At 45.9% G+C, this 27609-nt stretch overlaps 1 protein-coding gene across 1 annotated transcript; it reads left to right on the top strand.

Annotated features, from left to right (window-relative positions):
- Positions 1 to 16: 16 nt before the first annotated feature.
- Positions 17 to 26910, top strand: S100A10 (S100 calcium binding protein A10). Its single transcript, XM_085638679.1, has 3 exons — positions 17 to 200; positions 21977 to 22136; positions 26555 to 26910. Exons 2-3 carry the CDS (start codon positions 21999 to 22001, stop codon positions 26714 to 26716), a joined length of 300 nt encoding a protein of 99 aa, XP_085494805.1. The 5' UTR covers positions 17 to 200; positions 21977 to 21998; the 3' UTR covers positions 26717 to 26910.
- The last annotated feature ends 699 nt before the right edge of the window (positions 26911 to 27609 follow it).

The raw sequence follows: 27609 nt of genomic DNA, 5'->3' as shown, positions 1-27609 counted from the left end.
TAGTAAGCTATTCGCTGGTGAGTCAGTGAGGCGCAGGCCTCAGATTTCACGGGGCTGGGCACTTGGCAGGGAGCGCCCTCCCGCCCACCTCCGGCGGGGAGTTCCCTTCCTCCCACTATAGGCGCTGGCCGCAGCCTCCCTCCTCACTCTGGCCTGGGGCGGTGCCGCGCAGCTTCTTTCCTCTCTCTCCTCTCCTGAAGGTGAGTGCCGAAGCCCTTGCATTACAGGGGAAGTGTTTCTTACCCACTCCTGATATGATTTAGGGTGTTATGGGCTTGTGTTGTGCGCGTATCCGTGCCCCCCCCCCCCCGCCCCCCGCGGCGACGAGGTGAACGCGTGGCACTGTGATGAAAGGCAAACACCGTAACCGAAAAGGAAAAAATAGACCTGGAATATACGCAGGGAAGAAGCGGAAGTTGAAATTCGTGCGAAATCTAGGTTCCAAGTCGGGTGCAGTGATAGCGCTAGGCCAGTGGGGGGATTGTAGAGCGATCTGACATCTCAAAGCTGCCGGGGACAGAAACAGCCTGCAGGGTCCGGTGCCCGCTCCAGTGAGCATCCCTCTGGGTGGTACAAGGAAGGGGTTGTGACCAGTGCTTGAATAGGGAAGGTAAAAATGGAAAGTGCTTACAGTCCTATTGGGGGGTTCATCGGGAAGGGACGGAAGGGCAGCAAAGCGAAGAAGACGGTGGGTTGTGAAACCATTTAGTATTGACTTTTTAATGGATATGGCGGGACTCTGCATTCTATCCAGGGGACAGCCCTGGGCAGAGGGAACTCTGCACACTATGCAGAGGCTGAACGTAGGAAGATAATACCAAGAAACTAAGCATAGGCAGATGGAGCTCTGCACATTATGCAGAAGCTGCATAAGGAGGAGGGGCTCAGAATAACACCAAGGAACTAAGCATAGACAGCTAAAGCTCTGCACATTATGCAGAAGCTGCATAAGGAGGAGGGGCTCAGAATAACACCAAGGAACTAAGCATAGACAGCGGGAGATCTGAACGTTATTCAGAAGCTGCATAGGGAGGAGCTCCGAATAACACCAAGGAACTAAGCATAGGCAGCTGGAGCTCTGCACATTGCGGTTTGGATGCCCCTGAGCTCTACACCGTTCTGTGCACTGCACAGGGGGAGTGGGTAAGTTGTCTTACTCCAAACTCGGCGCTTTGCGCCCTGTACTTCGATTCTTCGGGGCCTCCGAACGGGAAGATGGAGGCCGCCCGCCTGCCAGTGTCTGCTCTGCCTGCGTTTCTTTACTGTTAATCAGGGACGGCAAACAGATGGGAACAGTTATTCATTGTTTGTTTGGAGAGCGCAGGCCGCACAAAGGTTCCTTCGGCAGACCTTGTGTCGCGATGAAGGCAGAGGCCGCACCCAGGGGAGGGGGGAGGCGAGTTCTGCTCTGTGAGCAGGAACTCCGGGATATGCGCCGCCCGTTAGTGAGGAACTCTTGGATAAGCGCCGACCGGTCAGGAACTATGGCCTGGGATATGTGCCGCCGCGCCGGTCGCAGGAACAATGGGATATGCGCCGCCCGTTCGTGACGGACTCTGGGATGGGCGCCGCCCGGTCAGTGGGAAGCTCTGGGTGGAATATGTGCCGCCCGCCCTGGTCAGAAGAACTCTGGGATAAGGGCCGACCGGTCATCATGGCTGAAGCATCCATTCCGCTGTCACACCAGGGGCCGGGAGGGAACCTGAGGCGGCCGTGCCTGATTGATGAGCTAGGGGAGGAGAAGAGAGTCCTGCAGTGAAATGTTGCATCTGCCGGGCCTTCACTTGTCCATAAGTGAATGTAAAGATAGCTGTCTGAAGGGAACAGTGATACCATGAGCAGAATCAAAGAGTGCATAGTGTAAAACCTAACTGCTTCTAGGCGCTAACGAGAGAAGAGCAACCAAAGGGCAGATGAATCACAGAGTCCTGCAGGCCTGGCTTTGAAAGGAGGGGGGGGGATATTGGTGGCTGTTGCCCAGCAATACACACCGGCCCTTCCAGGCACTTGAAGAGGGGGGCACTGGGTGTAGAATGTGATTCTGGAGTTGACTGGTGAGCACCGGTCTTCTGCGTTTTAAAGTAGTGGTTTCAGTTTTACTGGAAGCCTTAATCAGGCCGACTAGAGTTTTTTGGGCCCTGTGCAAGATTTTAATGAGGGAGCCCAAGGTAGCGGTGCTCAGTTATTTAGGGTGGGAGTTGACTGGTGCACCAGTCACTAATGGCTGATTTCTGGCTTTGGTGAATGAGAGACACCTTATTTGATGGAACGTCGATAAGAATGTTGGATCTTCAGGTTAAGATTCGATCCCAGGTCACTCCTAGGTTTTTTTCACCATTATTTTTATTAGTATTATTTCGTCTGATCATTTTTGGGGGGACGGAGTGGATAGAGGATGCTTTCTTTAGCCAGTTAGTAGTACCCAGGGCACAAGTCGCGGACAGCGTCTACCCACTCTTTTCACAGGGTGGACGCCGTCTCTCCTTCCAAGAAGTTGGGCCCAAAGGAACTGAGCAGCAACGTGGCCTTGTTATTTTAAATTCCAGCTGAGCCTCAAACAAAAACCAAAGTTAAGGGGCCATCGGGCCTCCTTTTGGCTGAGTATTCTGGGCTGGAGTTATTGGAGCCTCTCACCTAAATGCAATGGAGGGGAAACAAACACACTTATCACTTCACAGGTGCTTAAAAGAGGCATGCTTTGGACTTGGTCATTCCCGTGCATAAGACATATGTAAATGTGCTTGTACTTATATAGCGCACAGCTACCCCGGACCGGGGTCTCCCGGCGCTGTACTCATACCGCTAGGGAACCCTTCCTGGCTTTTTCCCTGTGAAATGTACACTCCTGGGCATCCCCAGGGTGAAGCCAGGCATCCCAGCGCTGTGGGGCCGTTGTGGAGATTAAGCAAGCTATTGCCCAGAGTTGCAGTGTGGGACCCATGATTAGAATAGGCTCTGAGGCGAGAATATCCGGTCCGCGGAATTTATAGCCCGAGACCCTGCCGCAACGGGAATCGAACCCTGGTCCCGGACCAGTGCTCTGCCTCAAGGTCTGCCGCTCTAACCATTGAGCCACACTTCTCCACTGTCAGAATGTCAGATATGTTGGTCTCTCCCAGTATTTACACAAATAACATTTTAAATCCCACTATTTTGTTTTATTTCTTTCATAGTGCGTTGTGCTACTTATCCAAATGCAGGGAGTCGAGCACTTTACATCACACGTACACATTATACAATGACAATAAAAGTTGTGTGTGTAAATCAGTGTACAGGATGTATTATATAAGACAGTGAGGATAACAAGGTGTAGGAGCCACATGTCCTTCATAGCTCACTGCGCTATATTAGAAGGATTACAATTTATGAACTGCAAGAAACACAAGCATTGGCAATAGGTTTCTTCTATGCAAGAGCTATTGGCCATGACAATGTGTTTTAGCCATTTTGTACAACAGCCTGGCTGCTGCTCAGCATGGCTAAAAGTGAGTGGAATGGAGTGGGGTACACTGGAGTGGGGTAGATTGGGGTACAGTTGAATGGGGTGGGATGGATTGGAGTGGGGACGTTCCGTAGAATAGTGTGGTAGATTGAAGTGGGGTAGATAGGAGTAGGGTAGAACAGGTAGATTGGGGTGGAGTGGGATAAATATTGGGGTAAATTAGAGTGGGGTAGATTGGGGAAGAGTGGATAAGGGTGGATACAGGTTGACTGAAGTGGAGGCGAGTAGATTGGAGTGGGGTAGATTGGCATGGGGTTAGGTAGATTGGAGTGAGGTTGAGGGGTACATTGGATTAGAATGGGGTAGATTGGAGTGCAGTAGATTGGAATGGGAGTGGGGTATATTGAATCAGGGTAGATTGGGGTGGAGTGGCGTAGATTGGAGTGAGGTAGACTGAAATTGGGTAGATTGGAGTGGTCTACATCGAGGTGGAGTGGCGTGGGATATATTTGGGTGGAGTGGGGTAGATCGAGGTGAAGTGAGATATATTGGGGTAGAGTGGAGTGGGGTAGATTGGGGCAGACCGGAGTGCAGTTTATTTGGGTAGATTGGAATGGGTTAGAGTGGAAGGGGTTAGAGTGGAGTAGACAGGTGTGAAGAGGAGTAGAATGGAGTAGATTAGGGTGGAGTGGGCTAGAGTGGAGTGGCGTAGATTGCAGTGGGATAGATTGGGTCGATTGTGGTAGGGTAGATTGGAGTAGAATGGAGTGGTGTTGATTGGAATAGGGTAGTTTGGAGTGGGGTAGATTTGGGTATAGTGGAGTGGGGTAGATTAAAGTGGAGTGGGGTAGATTGAGGTAGGCTAGATTACGGTGGAGTGAGGTCAATTGGAATGGAGTGGGCTAAATTGGATAGGGGTAGATTGGAGTAGAGTGGATTGGGTTTGATTGGAGTTGAGTGGGTTGGATTGGGATACATTGGAATGGGGTAGATGGGTAGATTTGAGTGGAGTGCAGAAGATAAGGGTGGAGTAGGGTAGATTGGAGTGGGTGGGGTTGATTGGGTTAGATTGAGTGGAGTGGGGTAGATTGAGTTAGTGAGGTAGATTGAAGTGGTGTAGAGTGGGGTGGGGTAGATTGAGGTGGGTATGTTGAAGTGGAATGGGGTAGACTGGAGAGGAGTAGATTGTAGCAAAGTGGGGTGGGTGGGGTAGACTGGAGACGAGTGGGGTAGATTCGATTCGTTTAAGTGGTGTGGAGTGCAGAGGCATAGAGTGGCGTAGATTGGAGTGGCATGGAGTCAAGAGGCGTGCCATGTTGAAGAGTGCGTTATAGAGAGGCATAGAGAGGAGTGGCATGTCGTAGAGTGAAGTGCCGTAGAATGGAGTGGCGTGGCATAGAGTGGAAGGGCGTGTAGTGGTGTAGTGTGGAATATGCATGATGTGGTAGCACACTGCCATTACAGACAGCACATTTTCAATTGAAATGACCATTACATCTGCACCGAAATAAGGTTTTACAGCACACAAACGACAAATGTCATCACCTAGTGTATTGATGTATTTTGGTAATATTCAAATATTTGTTTCCACATTTCAGAATTACAAAAAATGTGCTTCATTTGTTTTAATTCTGATATATTCTGAAACATCAGCACAGTTCATTTGTTGTATGCTCGAAAAAAACATGGACACCTTCTTCTCTTACATTGATACTCAGCAGGATTATCCCATAAATTCTCTCACTTTGAAGTCAGAGAAAGAAAAGTAAACACCAGGCTCCCTCTGAAGAAAGTGTTTGACATTTGACCTCTGTCTTTAAATGCACAGCACATGGGACAAGATAAGAACAAGATTTAAAGGCCTATTTACAGAAAGCGAGGTCACAGAAGAATATAGTAATCAAGGTTTGAGCAATGGGACAGACAAACTCAAGCTGGACAGCCTAAAGCAAAAGAATAAAGTAAATAGAAAGCCAGAAAATGTGAGTTACAAACCACAAATCCAATGGGAAGCAACAAGCAGAATGCATTCTTAGGTCAGCTTTCAGAATGTCCTGAAGAGGTCTTTAGCAAACGGCCTAAAGAGGATCTGTGTTAAAAGCAGTAACCCACTCAACCATCTACATAAAATAAAAATCTGTCTTCTGCGTGTCACATGATGTGCTTTGCAGAAGACACATTAACCCTTTATGCTACTTTGATTCAAACTGGGTCTAGAGAAAACAGATCTCTCCAGGAAGTGCATTAACCTCCAGAGTTATCTTACCATTATTTTTATTCCTTGAGATTTACTGGGCGCACAAAAATCTATGCAGCAGGTGCCTTAACCCCATAAAATATTTTAAAACGCAGACTTTGCAACCAATTAAGCAAAACAGATTTACCGCCATGTTTCTCCTTGTTGCAAATTTCGATGTGGCAGAGTTAAAAAAATATATATATATAAGTTGAGGACCAGATTTTGCATCGGGGTGCGCCACTTTTTAGGCACAACTCTGACACAAATTCTAATTTGTTAAATGCGCTCAAATGTACTCATAGACCTGCAAAACATATGTGTATGGTATTAAGATCTGATGTTGCTTCATGTTATGTCACTCCCTATATTGTCATGCGTGATGTCACGTGCAATTATCTCACTTACATATTGCCTAACTTGGTTAGTCCCCCGCACCTTTTTTTAAGACTTATACACATGCACCGGATAGTACCCTTAAAGGGGAGTTTGTTCCATATTTTCCAGGTGTAGCCTGCCCGAGCATTAGCCCTTAATGAACGTTGCTCCAAATCTCTGTCTGGGCCGTTTTGTTTCAAAAAGTTCTTTCAACAGGTATATTTCAATACGAAAAAAAGCAGTGTTGTCCATTCAAACTCGTATAGTTTCTGCTTTCTTTAAGGGCAGTGCGGCCTTTCATTTTCTCAAAGTTTCTCCATTGTAACTTAACACTGGCACAGATAATATACCATTGGCCTGATAAACCTTTGCATGTTATATATTACTAGAGCGGTGGCATCAAAGTACAGTGCCGTGTAAAATGGAAAACCAGGACTGGAACATGTCTCTGGTAAAAAAAAAAAAAAAGAGCCATCTTGTAACCTATTGTTGCATACAGAAACTATGTGCCCAATTCATAAAGGCATTATCGGCTGTCAATATACATTTAAGGCTGAAAGTACATCCAAGTTACCCCTCGCATCATTCCTGCCAGGCGTTCACGGATTTATTGCTGCTGATTTATCTGCAAGGCATGTGGGAATAAATATTACACGAAGCATGGAAAGTGGATGCTTCAAGGCGTGGTCAGCCATGTAAGTTTCATGATACCTCAGACCTACACATTGGTGGGCAACAAACTCAGATCGACCACCTTGAAAAGCCTTGAAATTTTACTCCGCCCACATCTGGTGAGAGTGTAGGAAAAAATATTTTCCGCTGGTAGTTAAAAAAAACAAAGAAAGAACTGTGCATTTGCAGAGCAGGTTCTATCCTGCCCATGTTTAAATTTACGCTGTGTAGATTAACGCACAGGAAGAACCGGGACCTGCGGAGAGGTCACGTGACATAGCCTGGAAGCCTGCTTCTAGCGCACCTTTCCAATGTGTCCTTGTGTAACGTAATACCTCCGGGTCGAGTTCGCGCTATATACATCTTCAAAAAAACAAAAACGGAATATCTTCAAATATGTGGGAGCTAAAAACAGTAAAAAATGTTTAGACGAAAACATCTTCGCATGCGTTGTTTTAAGCTTTTTCGTGAACTGGGCCCTCTAGATTTAAATTTTGTACTTTGAATTTGTAGAGAAGGCCTGACCCAGGAGCTGAGTGCCCTAACGGAACTCATAGAAGAGCTGCGATATTGTTGCCCTGAAAAGGCCGGGTTTGGGTCGCTTGCCAGGATCACTGTGCCAGCCGTGCCTCCCTCCAAGAGGTGCCACTGAGCGCCCCTTCGCTTCCAGTCAGCCACGCGGCTGCCCGCGCCCTCCTGCTTTCGCGGGTGCATCCTCCATGGAGTTCCTGAAGCAGGGAGCCTGCTGGCAGTGGACTCCGGCCTCGTGAAAGGCTTGGGCGAGGTCCAACGGGTGCGGTCGGTTCCGCATGCGGCAGCGCGAGGAAGAGCTGCGGGCGCGGCCTGCTCGGGAAGCGCGAGCGCAAGTTCCAGCAGGACACGGAGCACTATCTGTTCTGTACTCTCACACCCACAGCCGGATGTACAGAGATAAAGACAAAGATAGGGCCCGCCCAGCTCCCGGAAATGACGTCTCCGGTGTGGATCTGTAAGGGAGCTCGGTGGGCTCAGCGTCAGTGCAAGAGGTGCATGTTTGTACCCTAAGGTGACGTGGAAACAGCCAGGCCTGACGCTGCCTCTCGCCACTTCGATGTGGATGAAAGGAGTATGTTTGAGCGTAGCTGCTCAGTGTAAACTTTGAGCAAGTCCTGGCTTGTAGCCACCATCTCTTTTCCAGACTTGCGTTTTTTCTTTTCCGTTATCAGTATGTGCCTAGTTGGAAGAGAGATGCTCGGAGGAATGATAATTGCATTTACTCCCTGTCCTCAGCCTCTTCCGTCAGTTTCTTCCTACAACCACGTACAACCCGAGTCCATCAATCGACACAGCAGGTCCCGCATTACAAGAGATGGAATGAGAAATGGCCGTATTTGAGGGGGAAAGGGAAGGTAAAAATTGCAAAATAGTATTTTGACTGAAGCTATAAGAATCCTTTATTCCAGAGCAACTTTGTAACTGGTTTGTGGGTTTCTTAATTGATCACAATCCCTCAAAAGGCCCACATCACGCACCTCCTTTCCAGATTGTGTTTAAAATAAGACTTTTCTACTTGAAACGTTCTACGTGGATGCGTGTAGCAACTTTCTCTGTTAGTGTATCCAGGTAATGATTACGGATAGGACATGAAGAGTTACACACTAGTTACACCCCTGGGCAGACTCAGACTTGCGGTCCTCAGATAATCCGCCAAGGCAAAAATTGTTTTAGTAGGCACGATTGTCACTATTAATAAAAGTTATACGGTATCTTCTGAACTTTGCTTGAGGGGGGAGCGTCTCTGCAGTCCCCACCCTAATGAGGTCGGGGATGGGGGAAACAACCATTACAACGCAGTCATTACAATGCACTACCTTTACAATGCAGTCATTACAACACAACATCCTTTACATTGCATGTCACTACAACGCATGTCACTACAACGCATGCTACTACAACGCATGCCATTACAACGAATTATATGGTAAGTAATGGGAAATAGTAATTTTTACCCCTACACTATCCAACACTTACCCTACTGTTGCACTCACTGGAGTAGGAATAGTAATTTTTACCCCTACACTATCCAACACTTACCCTACTGGTGCACTCACTGGAGTGGAAATAGTAATTTTTACTCCTACACTATCCAACACTTACACTACTGTTGCCCTGGCCTAAAAGTATTATGCGTTGTAATGGAATGCGTTGTAAGTGTAGTTTCTAAAAATGCGTTGTAAAATCATGCGTTGTAATGGCGGTTGCGATGTAAAAACCGTGTTGTAAAGGCATGCGTTGTAACGTGTCCTATTCCGGGGATGGCAGCTTACTTGTAACTGGTCTACAAATAGGAAGACTTTCACGTTGCAAAACTGCGTGTAAGCAAGGCAAAGTTTGGGAAAAATAGAGCACTGCTAAACCAAATGTAGTGTATTTTCCTCCATTATGTCCAGTTGGAGACATGGCCACCAATTTTGGGTCAAGATGTGTCCTGATCACAATGGGTGCTGCATGACTATCACCCTGCCGACACCTGGAGGACCCAGCAGACAAAACAAATGCAAAAGTGTAAGCCATCATGTCACTCTTTCTATAGTTCTAAATCCCAGCAGTTAGTTCCTTTCAAAGAGCCCTCAATGTTGACCAATATGGGAAATGAGGCACAGGCAGATGAAGTAATTTCACCAGTGTCATTCTGGACACTGAATCTGTTCCTGTGCTAGGTTGCTCGTAAGTTGGCAAAATGGGGTGGGTTATGCTTTGTTTTTTGACAGAGCGCTCTTATGCTGAGCTGGGTGTGCCTGAGATGGTTTGTTCTTGCCTGTGGGCTGAGAGCCTGGGTGCGCTACTCTTGGGCTCAGCAGCACTTGGCTGGGAGGGTTTATGCTCATTTGTTGGCTGAGCGCAGGGCTAGGCTACTCCTCTCTTAAGCTGGGCAGGGATGGGCTGGTTTATGCTTGGCAGTGGGCACCGTGGTAGACTACCCTTGAGCCGTGCTGAGTTGTGCTGGGTTGGATAATGCTTAGTAGTGTTCCGTGCTGGGCTAGTTGTGTGATGCTCTGGGCTAGATCATGTTTAAAAAAAAAAAAAATTATGGGCATTTATAGAGCGCAACTGTTACCAAAAAGGTGTCCTGGCGCTTAGAGAAGGCCTAAAGAGGGATCGAGTTAAAAATAGGTAATGTGAAGGATCAATAGTTGAAAAGAAATGTTTTTAATGTCTTTCGGAATGGAAGAAGATCAGTCGTACTTCTCAGAGAAAAAGGAAGAGCATTCCATGCCCTGGCTGCGTTGACCACAAAGCCTCTGCCACCCCAATTGGCCTTCTTCACCCTACGAACTATAGCCAATTTGGCGTCCGAGGATCGTAGGGTTCTGGTAGGGGAATACCAGTGGAGTTGTTGTATAAGGAATTCAGGCCCCATTCCATGAAGGGGTCTAAAGACCAGTGCCAAAGCCTTAAATTGAATGCGTTGCCTCACAGGCAACCAATGTAGAGTTTTGATTTGAGCAGAAATGGAGCCAGTCCTAGGCGTGCCTGTGAGCAGTCTGGCTGCCGCATTCTGCAAAATCTATAGTTTATTTAGGGATCCTTCATGTATCCTCAGATATAGACTATTGCAATAGTCCAGTCTACAATGTTAGGTTGTATACTGAGCGCCTGGTTGGAGTACTCTTGGACTTATCTGGGCTTGGCAGGGCTGGTTCATGCTTGGTGTGGGCTAAGCACCTGACCGGGACACTTGGACTGACCTGTTTCATGCTTGGTGTGGGCTGAGCACCTGACCGGGACACTTGTAGTGACCTGGTTCATGCTTGGTGTGGGCTAAGGTCAGGGCTAGGCCACACGTATGAGATTTGCTTGGCTGGGCAGCCTTATGCTTGGTGTGGGATGAGCGCCCGGTAGCGCTACTCCTTTTTTGTATCTCAATTATTTTATCGCTTTTCATATACAATCAGCTTGTAACAGATAGAAAAGCTAGTCAATCTGTGTAATCCAAGATACTGTAGAAACAAGAACTTCGGAGAAGTCATTGATAACAAGAAAAGCAACACAGAGTATAACCCCTCCAGATTGAAGTGATGCGGCCAAGAAGAACCCCAAATGAGCAGAGGAGAGTTAAGGAGAATAGGGGAAGGGACAACAGAACAGGGCAGAAAAGGCATGGAGCCTGCCCCCTGGCCGCCCCCCAAAAAGCCAACTCCCACCCCTGACGTAGCCAAAGCCAGGAGACGCAGGATGGAACTGAGCCGATTGGTGTCAGTGTCCATAGCTGCTCGTGCAGGGCGGGACCCCAGACCTCCTCAAACGTTATGCAGGTGGTCATGTCGTGGATATCAGACAGCCATGTACAGTGAGATGGTGGCATGGCTGATTTCCAATCGCACAAACTTTCCACCTTTGCCACTGCGAAGGCCGTAGCCAGCCAACGCTTACCATGGTGCGTTAAGTTCGACAATATCTACATGCCATGGAGCAAGGCCAGACAGGCTGTTAATTCCTGTGCCACCCATAGGTAGGGCGACTCCTGTGTTTAGCTGGGGTGGGTCGCTCTTTTATGTTTGCTGAGTAACTGGCTGTGCTCCTCTTGTGTGGGCCTGGACAGGGGTTTGCATGGCTGTGGACTGAGGCCCCAGCAGGGATTCTCTTGGGTTGGGCTGGGATTTGCTGAGCAGGATTATGTTTGCTGTGGGTGGGCTGAGTGCCCAGTTTGTCTACTCTTGTGTTTAGCTGGGCAGGGCTATGCTTGTTAGTGGGTTAGGCTATGTGCAGGGCTGGTCTGGGACCTCGTATTCTCACTTGGGCTTGTATATAAACTGGCAGAGTTGAACTCTGGCAGTGTACTAGATTCAACTCAGAATTGGACTCGGCTCCGAGTTGTGCAGGCTGTGAGCTGGAATGGAATGGACCACATACTGGGGTTATTCTCTCTGTGCTGTGGACAAAAAAACACAGTAAGATAATTCAGTGCCACAGACACCTCATGCAGTTTTATTTAAAATCACTTTAAAAAAAAAAAAAGGTTTGTAGAATGGTTTCTGGTCTTATCAAGCCCCCGCTACTCCACTGCCCCTACACATACACCCCTCTCGAGAGCTCCATGCCACACTTTTCATCCTAGTGGCACCAACCCTATCTCCAAAATAAGTCCTACAAGCCTATTAATAGTACGTATTATTCGCAAACCCCAGCAAAAATTCAGCTTTTAGTGAGAATAAAATTGTTCATCAATAGAATCAAACGAAATCTGAAAGTTGCGGTGTTTATCCAGACTGCATCAATTACCAATTAGAATCCACCTCCTCAACAGGCCTGCGTCTAATTCTGCCAAACGTGGAAATACAATATTGGCTCTAAGCATGTGGACTATGTGTTAACGAGTAAAGTGTCACGCCAATGAAGGCATAACAGGGCTACTCACTGAACAAGCAGAAGTAGGCCCAGAATCACAGGCCTGCACAGTCAGTCATAGATACACAATCACATTACCGAGGTTATGAAGGGCGTACATTGGCATCTGGTGCGGGAAAGGAAGCGTTTAAGACTCTCCTTATTGTTCACGACATTTTGCAACGCTAGAGTCTGTCTAGACACCTTATATCACCCTCCCACTTGGTGTCCCAACCGTGGACATAAACCCTACCCTCACGAAACACACTGCCAAAAAATGCAAATATGGCCTAGTGCCAGCACTTTCTTCTAAAGAAAGTATGACTGTGCCTTCCAAAAATCGACTTCAGAATTGCTGTTCAAGCCTTCGTACTCTTGCACCGAGATGGTGGTAACGCCCTACTTCATGGCCTCCCAGTCTCCATATTAGCACACCTTAGGCCTTGAAATCATGGTCATGTCATCCACATCCTGATGGAACTTAATTGGCTCCCCTTGCTGGCCAACATCATCTTCAAAATCAGCGGCATCATTTACAAAGCCCTCACAAAGAGCATCCCTGCTTATCTTGCAGACAAGCTCAACATTTCTGGTGGTTCTCAGCACTCACACAGTTGGCTCACCATCAGATGAAAAACTGAGAAGTGTGTAGAAAAGTCAAAACAAATCAGCAAACCTTTTTCTGCTATGCACCCAGGATCTGTAACAACATCCCCCATATGCATCACCACCCCCTCAACACTGATCCAACTTGCGAAAAAGTTAAAAAGAAGCACCTCTTTAAGACACACTACATTATAATGTGGTAATAGTCCACATACCAGCTTTGTCTCCTCATTTGCTGGCTTCATGCATGGTTTTGACTAGGTACAGCTCTGCTGCATTTTGCCTTGGTCCGCTAAAGATATACTACTTACAAATATGTATCCCATAACCTACTGGTCATTTAAACAGTCAAGTATAAAAGGATTAGTGGGATATTTCTGGAAACAAAAGTGTTTATTTTTAAAACTCTTTTCCATCCACCTGAGGCCAAAAATCACTTGAGTCAGATGCAAGATAAAACACTTCCTTTCAAATCTGGCTAAGGCCAGTGCTAAATTTGAGCTAGTGGTTTCCGGTGCTCGGTGCCGGCACTTACTTGTCATCACCACACTTATGACACTCTGCCACATGGTGGCGCTGTTCATCTAATTTAGAGATGAGCAGAACAATGGTAGTTTAAGACTACAATATAGATTAAAATTGTTAATACCTGCATCCCCAGCTATTCCTTTAGCTTTTGGGCCCTGGAATAATCTGAACTGTCGCATTTACATGCGAGAGAGATGGTTAGTAGTTGTTTTGGCAGCGATGACAGGGGCGATGGGTGGTGCAAACTGCAGTGGCCTCGGGATCAGGGCCCTGGCACTTATAATTTTACAAATTGAGCACTGGCTAAGGCCGTACCACCACTAAGGAAATCTGCTATCGGTGTGCTCATGATCTCTGTCTGCTGTTTCTAGCATTCCGCCTCTTCTTCCTGCCCGGAAGCACCTGGAGGCCAACAAGCTCTGAACTAAAATCTTAATGAATGCTAAAGCAAATAATAAGCAAAGGCTAATATCCTGTTAATGTCAGCAGAAAGTAGCTGCCTCTCTAGAAACCCGTGACACAGGCCACCCAGTTAGGGATTTGGTTTCAGTTCTTGGGACAGTGATTGCTCATTGCAAAGAGGGCGTGAGAGCGTGGTTGTTCAACAGGGGCTTTGTCTCAGAGTCTCCAGTAGCCCAACAGTGCCTGCCACACGACCCTCTAGGTTGATTTTTTTTTCCAGCATGTTTTGATTTCCCAGGGGTATCGGATATAGGACGTAAACCCACTTTGCTGTCTCAGAAACTCAGCCATACCTTCTCCTGGTGCCTGTCCGAGGGAAGTATGATTCGAGGAGCTGCTTTTGTCTTTCCACCTTCCTTGGTGATAATAATAATCGAGTTTGTAAAGCGCATGGTTACGTCTGCCAGCGTATTCTATTCTATTCTATTGTTTTGGTAGAGCGCAACAGCTGCCCCAGCAATGAGGCGTCCCGGCGCTAGAAACCCAGATCCAAGTCTGAGAGGAGAGTAGGACTAGGGGGGTTACAGGCAAGGGAATAGAAACGTTTTCACAGCTTTCCGGAAAGCTGGTAGGCTGTCTATAGAACGGATATGTTGTGGCAGGTCATTCCACAGCTTGGCTCCGAGGAACCTAAAGGAGCGGCCGCCCATGCGGCTGAGTTTTATTCGAGGAACGCAAAGAAGATTTCGGTTGGAGGATCTGAGGGTCCGTGCCGGGACGTAGGGAGTGAGGAGGGGTTGAAGCAAGGGAGGGGTGTTGAGTCTGAGAATTTTGAAGGACATAACAAGGGTCTTGAATTTGATTCTAGAATCAACGGGTAGCCAGTGTAATCTTTTGATGGTCGCTCTGGCTGAGCATCTGCGGGGGAGGCCGACCAGAGTTCTAGCCGCGGAGTTCTGCACACGTTGGAGACGTGCTATCTCACATTTGTTGGCACCAAGAAGGAGTACATTGGCGTAATCTAGTCGCGAGAGGATGGTAGCTTGAATAATTAGTTGTCGGGTTTTGGCGTTGAAAAAGCCTAGAATGTGGCTGAGGCTTCTTAGTAGGCCAATGCAGGTGCCGGCCACTTTCTTGGTGTGGGACCGGAAGTTGAGTGAGTCGTCCATCCAGACGCCCAGGTTTTTCACTAGTTTTTTTGGGGGGGGGGATGGTGCCCAGAGCCCAGCGCTATTGCCGGCGTTTCCCAGCACCCTGAAGAAGGACCGAGAAACAACAGCCTGAAAGTCAAACCCTACCAATGGTCACAGAATCAATAGACTCCACCACAACCTATAAAAACATGCCCCAGAGCAGATTGAAATAAAAAAAGTTGGTGATGCCAACAACAATCGCCTTGTTGCGGTGAACCCACCTGTAGGTTCACTTGATGTGTGATTTTTGGATCTGGTTCCGAAAGCACAACTTGTTTATGAGGAGGACCAAACCTCAAAATTTGGAAATTGGGTTACGTTCCCAATCACAAAAGAACATCAGAGCTGTGTGATGGAGCCAGCCCTACGGAGGGGTCCTGCCACTCTGGAGAGACGTGGGAGGACAGGGAAATAGACATGCAAGAACTCTTCCACTCTTGGGGACCAGCAGTGGAGCTGGGCAGGATGGCTATGGCATCTCCGGAGTGATTTATCTTGAAGGAAAGAACTGGGCGAATAGAACTCCAAAACATGAAAAGTAAAATGAAAACATGCCAGATGGAGGTAGAAACAAATATATGCATGTGGATTCGCATCTCTTCGTGAACTATTGGAAACACCAGATTTACCAGCGTTGGGTGACAGCGCCTTCAACCAGAGTCTTCGCAGTCCGTGACTTTGTATCTGGATGTTGGTTTCCAGATGGATTGGCTGCAATTGGTTCTGATCGGATGGCTGTGGTTTATATGTTGTAAGTGTGGTGAAAAAAGCTTGAGTCATCTTTATGGGTGTGCAAAAAGTACCCCTCTGCTCTGCCCGCCACGTGCACAGTTGAGCGCAGTATTGAGTGATGGCTGGTGCAGGACCGGCTAAGGTGCTCATTACTAGTGTGGAGTGATTCCCGATTCTACTCCTGTAGGGAGTTACTGGCCGGACCAAGATTAGAGGTTTTTTGACAAAGCAGTCACCCTCAGGTTTTTCCATGGACCCATTCCACCTGAAGCAGGTGATCGCCAAGGTAAGCATATCATTATTACTCTTACCTCTACTTACCAAGACTTACCACATGAAGTCGTGGTGGTTAATTCGATAAAGTGCAGGGGCGGCCCCTCCACTAAGGCGGAGGAGCGTCGCCCTACTGCCTTCAGAGCAGGAAAAAATAAAATGAAAACATCGTTATTATCATTTTAATTGTCAGAGTGGGACTGGTGCCACAGGGGGAGGAGTGGTTCATGCACACTTTGCATGTTCCCCACCAGGCTGTAACGCACATGTAATGGAACATGCACAGGCTCATAGTCCCCGCCTGAGTGCCAAACCACGGCACTCAGATCAATCACAACGCTGCATTGCAGCATTGTGATTGGTTTTTGGGAGGCTGTGTGCTTCCGGGACTCGTTAGGAAGCGAAGCTGAGGAGAGACGGCGGTCGTGAGAAGGAAAGTGTTTTTTTATTATTTATATTTTGTCCCCCCTGCCGCCCGCGTTTCCTGCCAGTCGCTACTGTTTTTAGTTGATGTAGTGTTTTGTCATGCCACATAACAAATACTATAAATTGATAGAAACCATATCGGCAGTTGAGATTATCATCCAACTAGTTGACAGACCTTTCTGCAGGAGTAAGTACATTGAGCGATAAAGCTGTTATAATGTTCCGACAATGCAGCCGCCGCTCAGCTGGTTAGTAGGACAGGAGATTTCAGAAGGAGGACATCAGAAAAGTCTATTTGCCTAACCAAATGATCCCAACAGAATTAGTTCAAAGGTGCAAAAGGAAGGAAAACAAGACTTAAGCAACAGTTAAAAACAAGCCCTGGTAAAGCGTTTTGGCTTTGCCGAAGCAGGTCAAGTGGCTTTGCTCATGCTTTATAGCGATGATGTTCAGCCTTGACAAAAAGAAAATGGGACCTGCTGGTGCTCAACAGCATTGGCAACAAAAGATGATGCATAAGCTTGCACGCGTCATTGCACATTGAAGCGTCCTGTGTGTGATGGCAGCCCCCAGCATGATAAGGTATACGCATGCGTGCATCACCATGCATGATGAGGCGGCCGCCATCTTTTTTTAAAAATTACATCCTTCTAAAATGACGGCAGCCCATCTTTCAGTTTTAAATGAAAAATGAATGTGCAAGAAAGCATGTTATGGCAAAAGAGTAGACCAGCACCAAAATGCAGATGCCTTGCCCTCTTAAAAAGTAAAAAAAGAAATTTAATTAAAAAAAACGGAACTGGAAGGGACAGCAAAGCAACAGAGGGTGATGGAGCACATAAAGTAAAAACCACCACCAAGCGTCAGCAGTGAATATGCGATGTTACATCGCATACACTACAACGCATGCGATTACAACGCGGTCATTACAACAACCACATTGTTACAACGCAAGCCATTACATCGTAAGTCGTTTCTACGACTTGCTATAGGGGGCGCGCTGGACTTAGTGATAGTATAATTAACTATTCTAACTCCAGCGTGTGCCACAGTAGGGAAGGTGTTGAAATAGTAAATTATACTATTCCTCAGTTTAGCGCACCCCCTACAGCAAGTCGTAGAACCACTTCCGATGTATTGGCTTGTGTTGTAACAACGAGGTCGTTGTAATGACCACGTTGTAATCGCATGCGTTGTAACAGTGTGATTGTTTTAAAAAAATAAGCGTAAGCTGAATGCATGCAGTGGAAGGATACAAGGCACCCAATCAAAAGGGTGGTAAAATATAGTTATGTGAGTAAGCGGAAATGCTAGGCAAGACCGTGAAAAAGGTTGGATTGCTAAATATCTGCATCTGCAATGTATTAACATAGAAATCTATTGATGAATGTTCATGGTTGAATAACAGCATGAATATAAACCCATGCATGACAGAAGTATACAATTAAGGAGTGACTATAAGACATTTAATAATGGAAGAATTAAGATCAACTCACATCAAACTAACACAACCAAAAATTCTCAATGTACTGGGAACAGATGTGATGCGTCCTTGCTGACAATCAATCGTATTAATTGACAATCAATCGTATTCTTCCAACTGCTGACTACTGGAGTGGTACTGCAGGACCACACACAGACAGTTCTAGGCCCCACTGAGCAAATGTGAGCCATAGAGGAGCCTGTCCACTGTAGGGGTTTCAAGATTAAGTGTAACGAAACAGAAATCCACAGAAAAACTCCTCAAAGAAAACCCACATGCCACTGGATAACAGCAGCTTTGGCACCAATGGATGTGTTTGTCAACTCATTTCTTTGACCGTTTACCTGTGGACATAAATACTGGAAGAATAACGCACATGGTCATCTTTGATCTCAGGCCATGGACATGATTCAGTGGGGGGATTTCATACAAATTAAGGAGCGTGTGCACGCTCTAGGTCTTACTTTGCATAAGCCTTGGATATGACATGGTGAGAGATGCAGGTATGCTGGGAAGGTGAGAGAGACAATGATTCCTGCAATAACGAGTACTGTCAAAACCAGGAACCTTTCATAATCATTACCTACATGGCATATGACTAGAAGAGAATGTCCACATCTTTGTAGACAAAACTAAGATTTGAAATAGAGGAGATGCCACAGAAAGAACAAAAAGGGTTGCAGGAAACCAATACCATGGTCCAAGATTTAATGCAATGAAGTACAAAGTCGCGAGTTTGCAGGAAGAACTGTTTGGAGCAGGACGAATGGTAGAAATGGGAGAGGCGATCATTTCACAGTAGAAGGATGTTGCGGTTATGCTGGCTAAGAGTCATAGGGGCAGATTTACAAGCCCCTTGCGCCACTTTTGCGTCACTTTTAACATGGGAAATGTGACGCAAAAGTGGCGCAAGGGGCTTGTAAATCTGCCCCATAGTTTCAAAACACGGTGGTGAGCATGGCCAGGGGAATGCCAGGGTAGGCAGACAGAAGTTGTGCTTTTACCACATTAACGGGTCCTCAGCCCTGTTTCGGCAGCCATATCTTCAGATGATAAACCGAGAGACAGTCCGGAGGAGGGCTATCGCAGATGGTGCAAAGTCTCAAGAAAATACAGCTCGAAAGAGAGCAGAGTGATGGCGGGCTGTACGCATCAGACCATTCCATGGAGACTCATGGAGAACTTCTTCAAATAAAGTGGGGTAAATGTATGGAATCCTGTCCTAGGAGAAATTGTGGGAGCAAAATCAGTAAACATTACAAAAAGGGCCAGACAGACGCACAGGAGTAAAAGTTGTGTGGAAGTAAAGACCACGTTAGAGGCTGAGGAGGGTGTGTGGTATTACCACAGGCAGAGGAATGGAACAATTGGGAGGGCTTGTAAATATCTAGACATCTACTGTGAGTTGAGTGTGAAAAGTCAAGCTCGCTACCTTCTCCAATTACACATTTTTATTAATCGCGTTTCCCGCTTCTACAACTTTCACGATTATTTTGTGATCTCACTCACTGACGCGTCCCACTTCCTTCACTCTATCACTCTATCTTTCTTTCCCTCTCGCCTTTATGGTTTTAAACCTTTTACTCCATACCTGAGGAACCTGACCATTAAGGGCCAAGCGGCGCAGAGTACGCCTGAAATCCTCTAGTTCTCCTGCCTTGCACTACAGAGACACTGGACACTCCGTCTGGCGTAAAAGATCGAGATTTATTAGCTGCAGCTAGGACAGTTGTCCGTGAAGTCACACAGGGATGGGTTCACAAGAGACTGCCCCTCGACCTCCGTGGCGCACAAGCTTTTATACAGTGAAATACAATGGATAACCAAAAACATATAGAATTTGAGACATCGACAAATGTCACCAACAATGGTTTAAGCTAAAAACTGACTCGGGTTCCAGGTGATGTTTGTTGCTGGCCCCTTTAAGCAAATTGCAAAGAGAATCCACATTATACAGTTTACAAGGAGAGAAAACATGGTTGTATGTTCTAGAAGGACAGTCGTGAAGCCAGAGAATGCATGAGATGTGTAGCGAAGGGCAGTAGATAAGATAAGCGAGAGGAAAGAATGGTGTGAGCTAACAGATAGTTCTGGCGGGGGTTATCCAGCTCAGACATGAATTAGTGTATTCGGCCAGACCCTGACACTAGTTAATAAACATGGGACGAAAGGTTACCTGGCACGCTAGGGCAGAAATGACAAAAACATCTCGTTTACCAGCTGCCTGAGTGAGGGCAACCTAAAATGGCGTAAAACACAAGATGGAGTCTGGGTGCGATCGAGAAACGGCAAATTTCAGAACCTCATACCGCGTCCTACTTCTGGCCCCTCAATAATCCACAGCATTGGGAAATCATTCTAGTGGCCCTCCTTGTACTTGTGACATCAATGTTCCCGGGGAGTCTGGAGCGCTTTATGGTGTACAAATCACGCTGCAATCATCTAAACATAACAATGGTGTGAATTTATGCAAAATGAGGGAGCCGCCTAGAACTGGGAATCGTGACTGTCCCCCCAGGCCAGAAAGGAGTGTCTCTTGAGGCAAGGGAGCAGAACAGGACATGACAAACTGGTTCTTTCACAGAGAATGACTGTGGCAAAGACAAACAGTATTCTATACATTATATAGAAGTTGATCTATAAACCAGCAAAGCTGAAACATTTCACAAATTTATATTTGTTTTTGATTAGCCTTTCTTTAATCGTAACGGGTGTTTTGAAATGCATAGCTTCAAAAGTTTCCAGAGACACATGTTCATTAAAGCTTTGGGCTGGAGCTGCTATTTAGATTTCTGGGGACAAGCCAGGCTGAATCGTGGTAGAACATTAATTGCAGATTCTTGAGTGTAAAACACTATAATTTTGAGGAAAACCAGATGGCAATATTGGTTTGCATCAGATTTTCAATTCAGCTGTAGCGCACTTTGCAAGCATTGGATACTTGACAATTTTCCTTGTTCTCAGACTCCAGGGTGTGTGTGATTGGAAGATTCAGTAGTTTTCATTCTTCCAGTGTGCCTGGATATTCATGCTCACACAGTGGGCTCCATGTTGCAGTATGGTGGACATTTTGCACTGAATTCCAAAAAAGGGTGTTGCACGCAAGCCAGGAATCCCATTGAATGATGGATCCTTGTGCTCCAGACAAATACCAGATTTGAAGAAGCCCATTCTGCTGAAACGTCATCAAACCTGGTTCCTCGTACTTTTCTAAATAAAAGACATTCAGCAAGACGTCAAATCGAATCCATTGCGGTGCATGATTTTCATGTTAAAAATATACTTTGATCGTTTTGTTTTTGGCAGGGATCATATTGATTAGATGTGATGATGCAATGACTTTACCCTCTATTGTTGTTTAAAATTTTTCATATTGTTTCTTCTTTACCCTTGCAAAACCTCTACGTCCTCTTCCTGCTGCTTTCTTTTTTTTGTCGTTTGTGGAAGCCTACAAATCCCCTCCCCTGCCCCTACATTTTCCCGTTCATCCTCCTTCTGCTTTCTTCGTGGCCATTCACTCTTCCACACCACTGCTTGTCCTCTTCTTTTTTTGGTACATCTGAATGGTGGTGGTGATATCAGAACCCCCAATTTCCATCGACATCCCATACTTCATGTCCTTTCTCTCCACCTACGTGTTCCTCATCCCATCAGTTTTTTCCATTACTTATTTTTAAAAGTTATATTGCTGTTTCTACACATCACCACTGAACTTTTTATATTTTTTCCTTTTCTCTATGAATTTCAAGGTTTATTTTCATCGTCTTTTATCTGTTCAGCATCTGATGTTCCTTCCAAACTGGGTCTTTGTTTATATATTTTGTCCATGCTCCTAAACTCCAAACTCAATTCATATGCTTTAAAAAAACCTCTTATAATCAAAAAAATATTTGGAATTGTAAGACATTGGCAATTTTTTTTCTCCATATCAGACCGGGGATTCAATCTAATACCAGTGGTTTTTTTTCTTCATAAAAACATATTTCCACCTAATTAGAGGTTTGGATTTCTGGTGTCGTGTGGAATGTGAATTCCAGTTAACTTTATCCAGCAAACACACAAGCTTTGGTTAATATATAGAATGTTGGATGTAAATTGGTAATAAAATGGGATGCTTTCGGAAAAGAATTTCTTGCGAGTTATATTTCTCCATCCAACCTTGTTCTAGATTAAATGTTCTACATTAGTTTTGTGTATAGAATTAATTCATAAATCTTTATTTGTCTTTTTCTTGAAAGATAAGCAACACAGCCTGCAAAGATGGTGGTACCAACTCAACTGGAGCAAGCCATGGAAACCATTATGTTTACTTTCCATAAATATGGTGGAGACAAAGGCTACATGAACAAAGATGATCTTAAACACTTCATGGAAAAGGAGTTCACTGAATTTATCAGGGTAAGTAGCAACCAGTGAGATGTTAACACCAGCCAGTAATAACCTTTTCTGATACACATGAGTCTATCATATGTAAGACTTCTGAACTTCTTCAATATTGGTTTTGTTTCCCATTTCCCTGGAATTCAAGTAACAGAATTTAGGAATAATGGGAAAGTACTCGCAATTGTGGGTAGAGCGCACTCACCTATGGGTGCCCAATGTCCTGTGGATTCATTTGTGGCAATGAAGTATCACATGGTACATAAGGATGGGCTTGAGCTAACAACTCTCCTGTTGCTTAGATAGAGATATGTATGATCCTATCAAGGCACCTCACTTTCACATGGTATTCTACAAGTTTGGACAGCTACAAGTGAAGATAAAATACAATCCAGTTTTCTTCAAAGACCTACGAACACTAATTCATAAAGCAAAGCCACAATGCTTCCTGTCGCGGGTTGTCATCTAATCGTTACACTTTTAAAATTGGGACTGCTGTCATTCCCAGAAATCCTAGCAACACAGTGTATATTGGGCAACGTTTTGATAAACTGACTGCAAATTTAGAAACGATGACTGGATGTCAATTTTAGGCAAAAAACTGAGTTTACCCGGCCCACAGTAAAGTCATATATAGATCACTGTACTTTGATTGATGTTCAAATGTGTATGCATTACCTGTCCCTTTCCTAAGACTCCTCGAAGCTACCAAGATTTAGTGGCCCTGCACGTCATCTTCAACATAGCACGTTTTAAACGGGCTGCATTAAAAAAAGTAATATGAAACTTTTCAGTTTCATTTTTTAAGGGCAGGCAGTGGTCCCTGGACCACTGCCTGCTCTTACAAAATATTTTCACACCCATTCACAAAGGGGAAGGGGTCCCCTGTGGACCCCTTTCTGTTTGTGAATGGTTTACCACCCTTTTGAAAAGGGTGGTAAACTGCAAGTGTTTTGCGACAGCAAATGCGGTTTCAAAACAATGGTACATGCCATTTGAACTTGCTATTAGGAAGGGATGCCCTTGGCACGCCCCTTCCTAATAGCGAGTCATAAACCATATTTTGCGAGTCGCTAATAGGATAGCGACTTGCAAAATAGGGTTTGTACATGGGGCTGACCTTTTTGGCGGTCGCCTACGGTCCGAATTCCCATTTGCGACCGCAAAAAACGGTTGTACATCTGCCCCATAGTGCTTTGTACCAGCTTCCAGCTGGCTATACCATAGTACGACTGGACAGAACTGTGGGTAGAGGCGGTGGGATAGCTATAATATCTAAGCAGCAACTATGTTGTCAACTTGAACCTCTAGCTATCGCTGACAGTGAGACAGGAGCTTTTTCCATTAAGGTTAACGCTGGTAACACGGTGAAGGGCTTCTTGGTCTATCGCGCTCCTGGTCCTTTTACCCACTTTACTACCAGCCTAATCGAAGGCATAACGGAAGCCGCTTTGCGTAGGGACAAGCTTATGCTTTTAGGTGACCTTAACATCCATTTGGATGACCAACAGGACAAAGGAGCCACTGACTTCTGTCAGCAACTACATTCCCTCCAATTACACATTAGATCTAAGGCCCCGACCCACCAAAAGGGCCATCTATTGGACCCTATCTTTGTCAACTGGGAAGACATTGAAGTTAAGGCCCCCGTTCCAGTCCCTTGATCCGACCACTTCTTAGTGCCTTTTATAATAAATATCCCTGCTAGCAATATCCAAAAGCGTACCAACTCTAAATATATGAGCCGCAAATGGACTGCTTTTTCCAAAGCAAAGTTCGATACTGCTCTGACTAAAGGCGGCAGACCAGGAGGTGAGGATGCTGATACTGCTGATACTGCATCGGATAGACTAGAAGGCCGCATTAATAATGCTTTAGATGACATAGCCCCTCTTTGTCATAAAAATCCCAGTAGTAGATCCCAGAGATCCGCCCCCTGGTACAGCGATGAACTTCGCCTAGCTAAAGCGGAATGCAAACAACTAGAAAGACAGTGGAGGGTGGCTTACCTTGATCAAGCAAAACAGAGGTATATAGACAAACGTAGAGAATATCACAGCTTGATCAGGCGTGCCAAAACAACTTACTTCTCAGGTAGGATAGGAGAAGCTAATAACTCTACCAAGGAGCTATTCAAAATTTTTAAGGAAATCTCTCTCTGTGGCTCATCTGTTGACCCGTCCTCGGTCTCAGAGGAATCCTGTAACCGCATTGCTGCCTTCTTTTCTGATAAAGTGTCCACCATCTATTCCACTTTTTCGGGGGGGAAGAAAAAGGGAACAGAGTTCAGTGAGAGTATATTGGTAGATGTGGGTGTTAATAGCCTGGACAACTTTTTCACCCCATCCCCTGACGGGCTCCAGCAAATGTGCCGCTCCATTAAGTCAGGATCCCCCCGTGATCCTGCATCATCGAAACTTCTTGGAGAGAGTATTGAGATCCTTGAACCCTATATTAGGGATGTTCTGGATCTTTCCTTCAGATCCAGCACTGTACCCAAAAGTTGGAAGCAGGCTGTAGTACTCCCGCTTCAAAAAAACCCGAATCTTATCTGGGACAGGCTGGACAATCTCCGTACTATTTCACTCCTCCCCTACCTGGCCAAAGTAGCAGAAAAGGTGGCAAATCTTCAACTTATGGCATTTGTGGAGAAAGCCAACCTGCTCCATACAACTCAGTTTGGCTTCCGTGCACGTCAACTCCACGGAGTCTGCGCTGCTCATGGCCACTGAGACCATCAGGCAAGGGGTAGATGAGGGGCATACTATGGCCCTCATTTTACTTGACCTAAGTGCAGCCTTTGACACTGTAGCACATTTCACCTTGCTACAGTGTCTCAACAAAGGTGGAGTCACTGGGTCAGCGCTGAGGTGGATCCAATCTTTCCTGACTGATAGGGGTTTTCAGGTCAGACAGGGAGAACACTACTCTCGTGTGTTCAATCTTGATCAAGGGGTGCCCCAGGGCTCCGCCCTGAGCCCCACCCTGTTTAACCTTTATGCTTCCCCTGTAGCCACCATCGTGGAAAGTCATGGTATCCAATTAGTGTCATATGCCGATGACACACAGCTAGTCATCTCGCTGTCACGGGCACCTGATGTTGCGGCATCCAGCTTCAGTGCTTGCATGCAGGAGCTTGCATCCTGGATGTCTGACAACTGCCTGAAGCTGAATGGGTCCAAAACTGAAGTGCTCGTGGTAGGAGGTGGACCGAATGTGTGGTCCTCGGTATGGTGGCCAGCATGCCTGGGCTCCACTCCAGTGCCTTGTCAACAGGCCAAAAATCTTGGGGTGATGTTTGACTCCAACCTGTCATTTGCGCCCCAGATTAATCGGGTTGTCGGAATGTGCTTCGGTATGCTCAAGAGTCTAAGGAAGACCCTGGACCTACTTCCAGTTAGTGCCAGGCAGACTCTTGTGCATGCCTTGGTCACATCTAGACTCGATTACTCTAACCTCCTCTATCTGGGAATAACAGCTAGAAGCCTCAATCGTCTCCAGGTACTTCAAAATGCCACAGCCCGGCTGGTGCTGAGGCTTCCTAGAAGAACGGCCTCTAAAGTTGCTTTGAAGTCCCTACACTGGCTTCCGATCAGAGAGAGGATTACCTTCAAAGCACTTTGCATGTGTCACCGCATTATCAGGGGCAGGGCGCCCGTTCCCCTATACAACCTCATCACCCCCTACAGACCGGAGCAGATGCTCAGATCTTCTGGCACCGGACTGGTAGTTGTCCCCAAAATTCATAAAGCTCGAATGGGGGGCAGATCTTTCAGGCTTCTTGCAGCCAAGAGCTGGAATATGCTTCCGATGGAGCTGCGCCTCGAACCTTCAGAGGCTAAGTTCCGCAGAGCTCTAAAAACTCACCTCTTTCGCTCAGTACTGATGTAACCTCCCTGTTCTGGCCACTTCATACTTCTCACTCAGCGCGGGGACACGCCGGGGCGCGTAACCATGCGCTTTACAAAATTCCATAATAATAATAGAGAAGGCGGTATCAGATGTCAGGCTCATTAAAAACCTATGTTTATATACATTTTTCTTGAGTAGCCTTTCATGCACGTTTATCCAACTTCCTTTCCAATTTAGCTCTGGCCCTGATAGTTCAATCTATATTCTTATTCTTGCTCCAAGAAGGTTTTGTGCCTTTTCACATTTTTGGTGGTAATTAAATAATGTGAAGTTATCCACATGAGCGTTTTAAAATGTATCTGTGCAGTTGCATCACTGTTTATCCCATTTCCTGTACTACTGAATTCTAGTATTTGTTGTATTTGTATGTAAAACTGGAACTGAGAAGAACGTATTCATCTTTGCAGTTAGCAGATTTTGAAGCCAAACTCTTTAATGTAGTGACTTTTTTGTCTTTCTGCTCCCTTTCTGTCTGGACTGTAACATTCTGTAACCTCCCTTGATTTTATGTTTGTTTCCAACAGAACCAGAGGGATCCTCTGGCAGTGGACAAGATCATGAAGGACCTAGACCAATGCCGGGAAGGACAGATCAACTTTCAGAGTTTCTACTCCCTCATTGCTGGGCTCAACATCGCCTGCAACGACTACTACGTCGCGCACATGAAGCCCAAGTCGAGAAGCTAGAAATGCTATCCAACACTGGAACCCCGCGCTGCCATGCAGGGAACACAGTAGGGAGCAATGAACTTATATGTTCTCCCTGCGAGAGGGAGAGCAGAGTGATATTCCTTAATGTAACTCTTGCAACCCTCCACCCCTGGCTGAAACCATATACCCCTGGCTGAAAAAATAAAGACCCTTGGCTGTTTTGGTAAAAACGGTGGTGTATTTCTTGCTCTTTGTTCCATATAGGCTGACCTGTTTTTTCTTTCTTATTCTTCACTGCACCCCATTCTGCCCGCATATGTTTAAGATGAGGCGTAACTTTTTTTTAGAGTATGGTTAAACCCACGCAGCCTTTTTCAGCCATGAAAACAAAAAACACTACATGCTATTTCTCCTAATGCATATATATTTCTAAATGCAGCTAGCAGTAGAATCACCAGGAGAGGTGTGGGCATGGGAGTCTTGTGCCCTGGCTGGATTTGTTTCTGTCCCCTTTTATACTCCCATCAAGAGGGATTGCTTTCAGTAAATACAAACCATGCATATTATGTCACAGAAGTTTAAATCACCGTTCTGCTTTCATATTATCTCTTAGATAGTACAGTGAGTAGAGCGCCCACTATTATTAGACACCATATGCACATAGTGTTGGTGGCCGTGTTTTTTTTTATCTTTAGCCTCTTCTGTGGCACCTCAATAAAACGATGAGGGAGGTTGTAGGTGGCTATCTATGCACGCAGAACAAAGTCACAATTGAATTGACTCACAGCATTATTAATATTTCCAATTTACCTGTTACACAATATTCATAATGAACAAGGTGTTTACCTTCGATACCGATCTTTCTGGTGGATACTCAATCTAACTGAAGATTTCTGCCGTACGAATATTCCCCAGGCAATGACCTGGAC

Source organism: Triturus cristatus, chromosome 12, assembly GCF_964204655.1.
Source record: "Triturus cristatus chromosome 12, aTriCri1.1, whole genome shotgun sequence".
Lineage (NCBI taxonomy): Eukaryota > Metazoa > Chordata > Amphibia > Caudata > Salamandridae > Triturus > Triturus cristatus.
Note: the sequence above shows the minus strand (reverse complement) of the source record. Positions and strands in the feature narration are given on the sequence as shown.

Bases quoted from the DNA above. Each gene is read 5' to 3' on its own strand.
- S100A10 (XM_085638679.1), top strand. From the start codon at position 21,999: ATGGTGGTACCAACTCAACTGGAGCAAGCCATGGAAACCATTATGTTT. The intron at 22,137-26,554 runs GTAAGTAGCAAC...TGTTTCCAACAG, and splicing joins AGTTCACTGAATTTATCAGG to AACCAGAGGGATCCTCTGGC.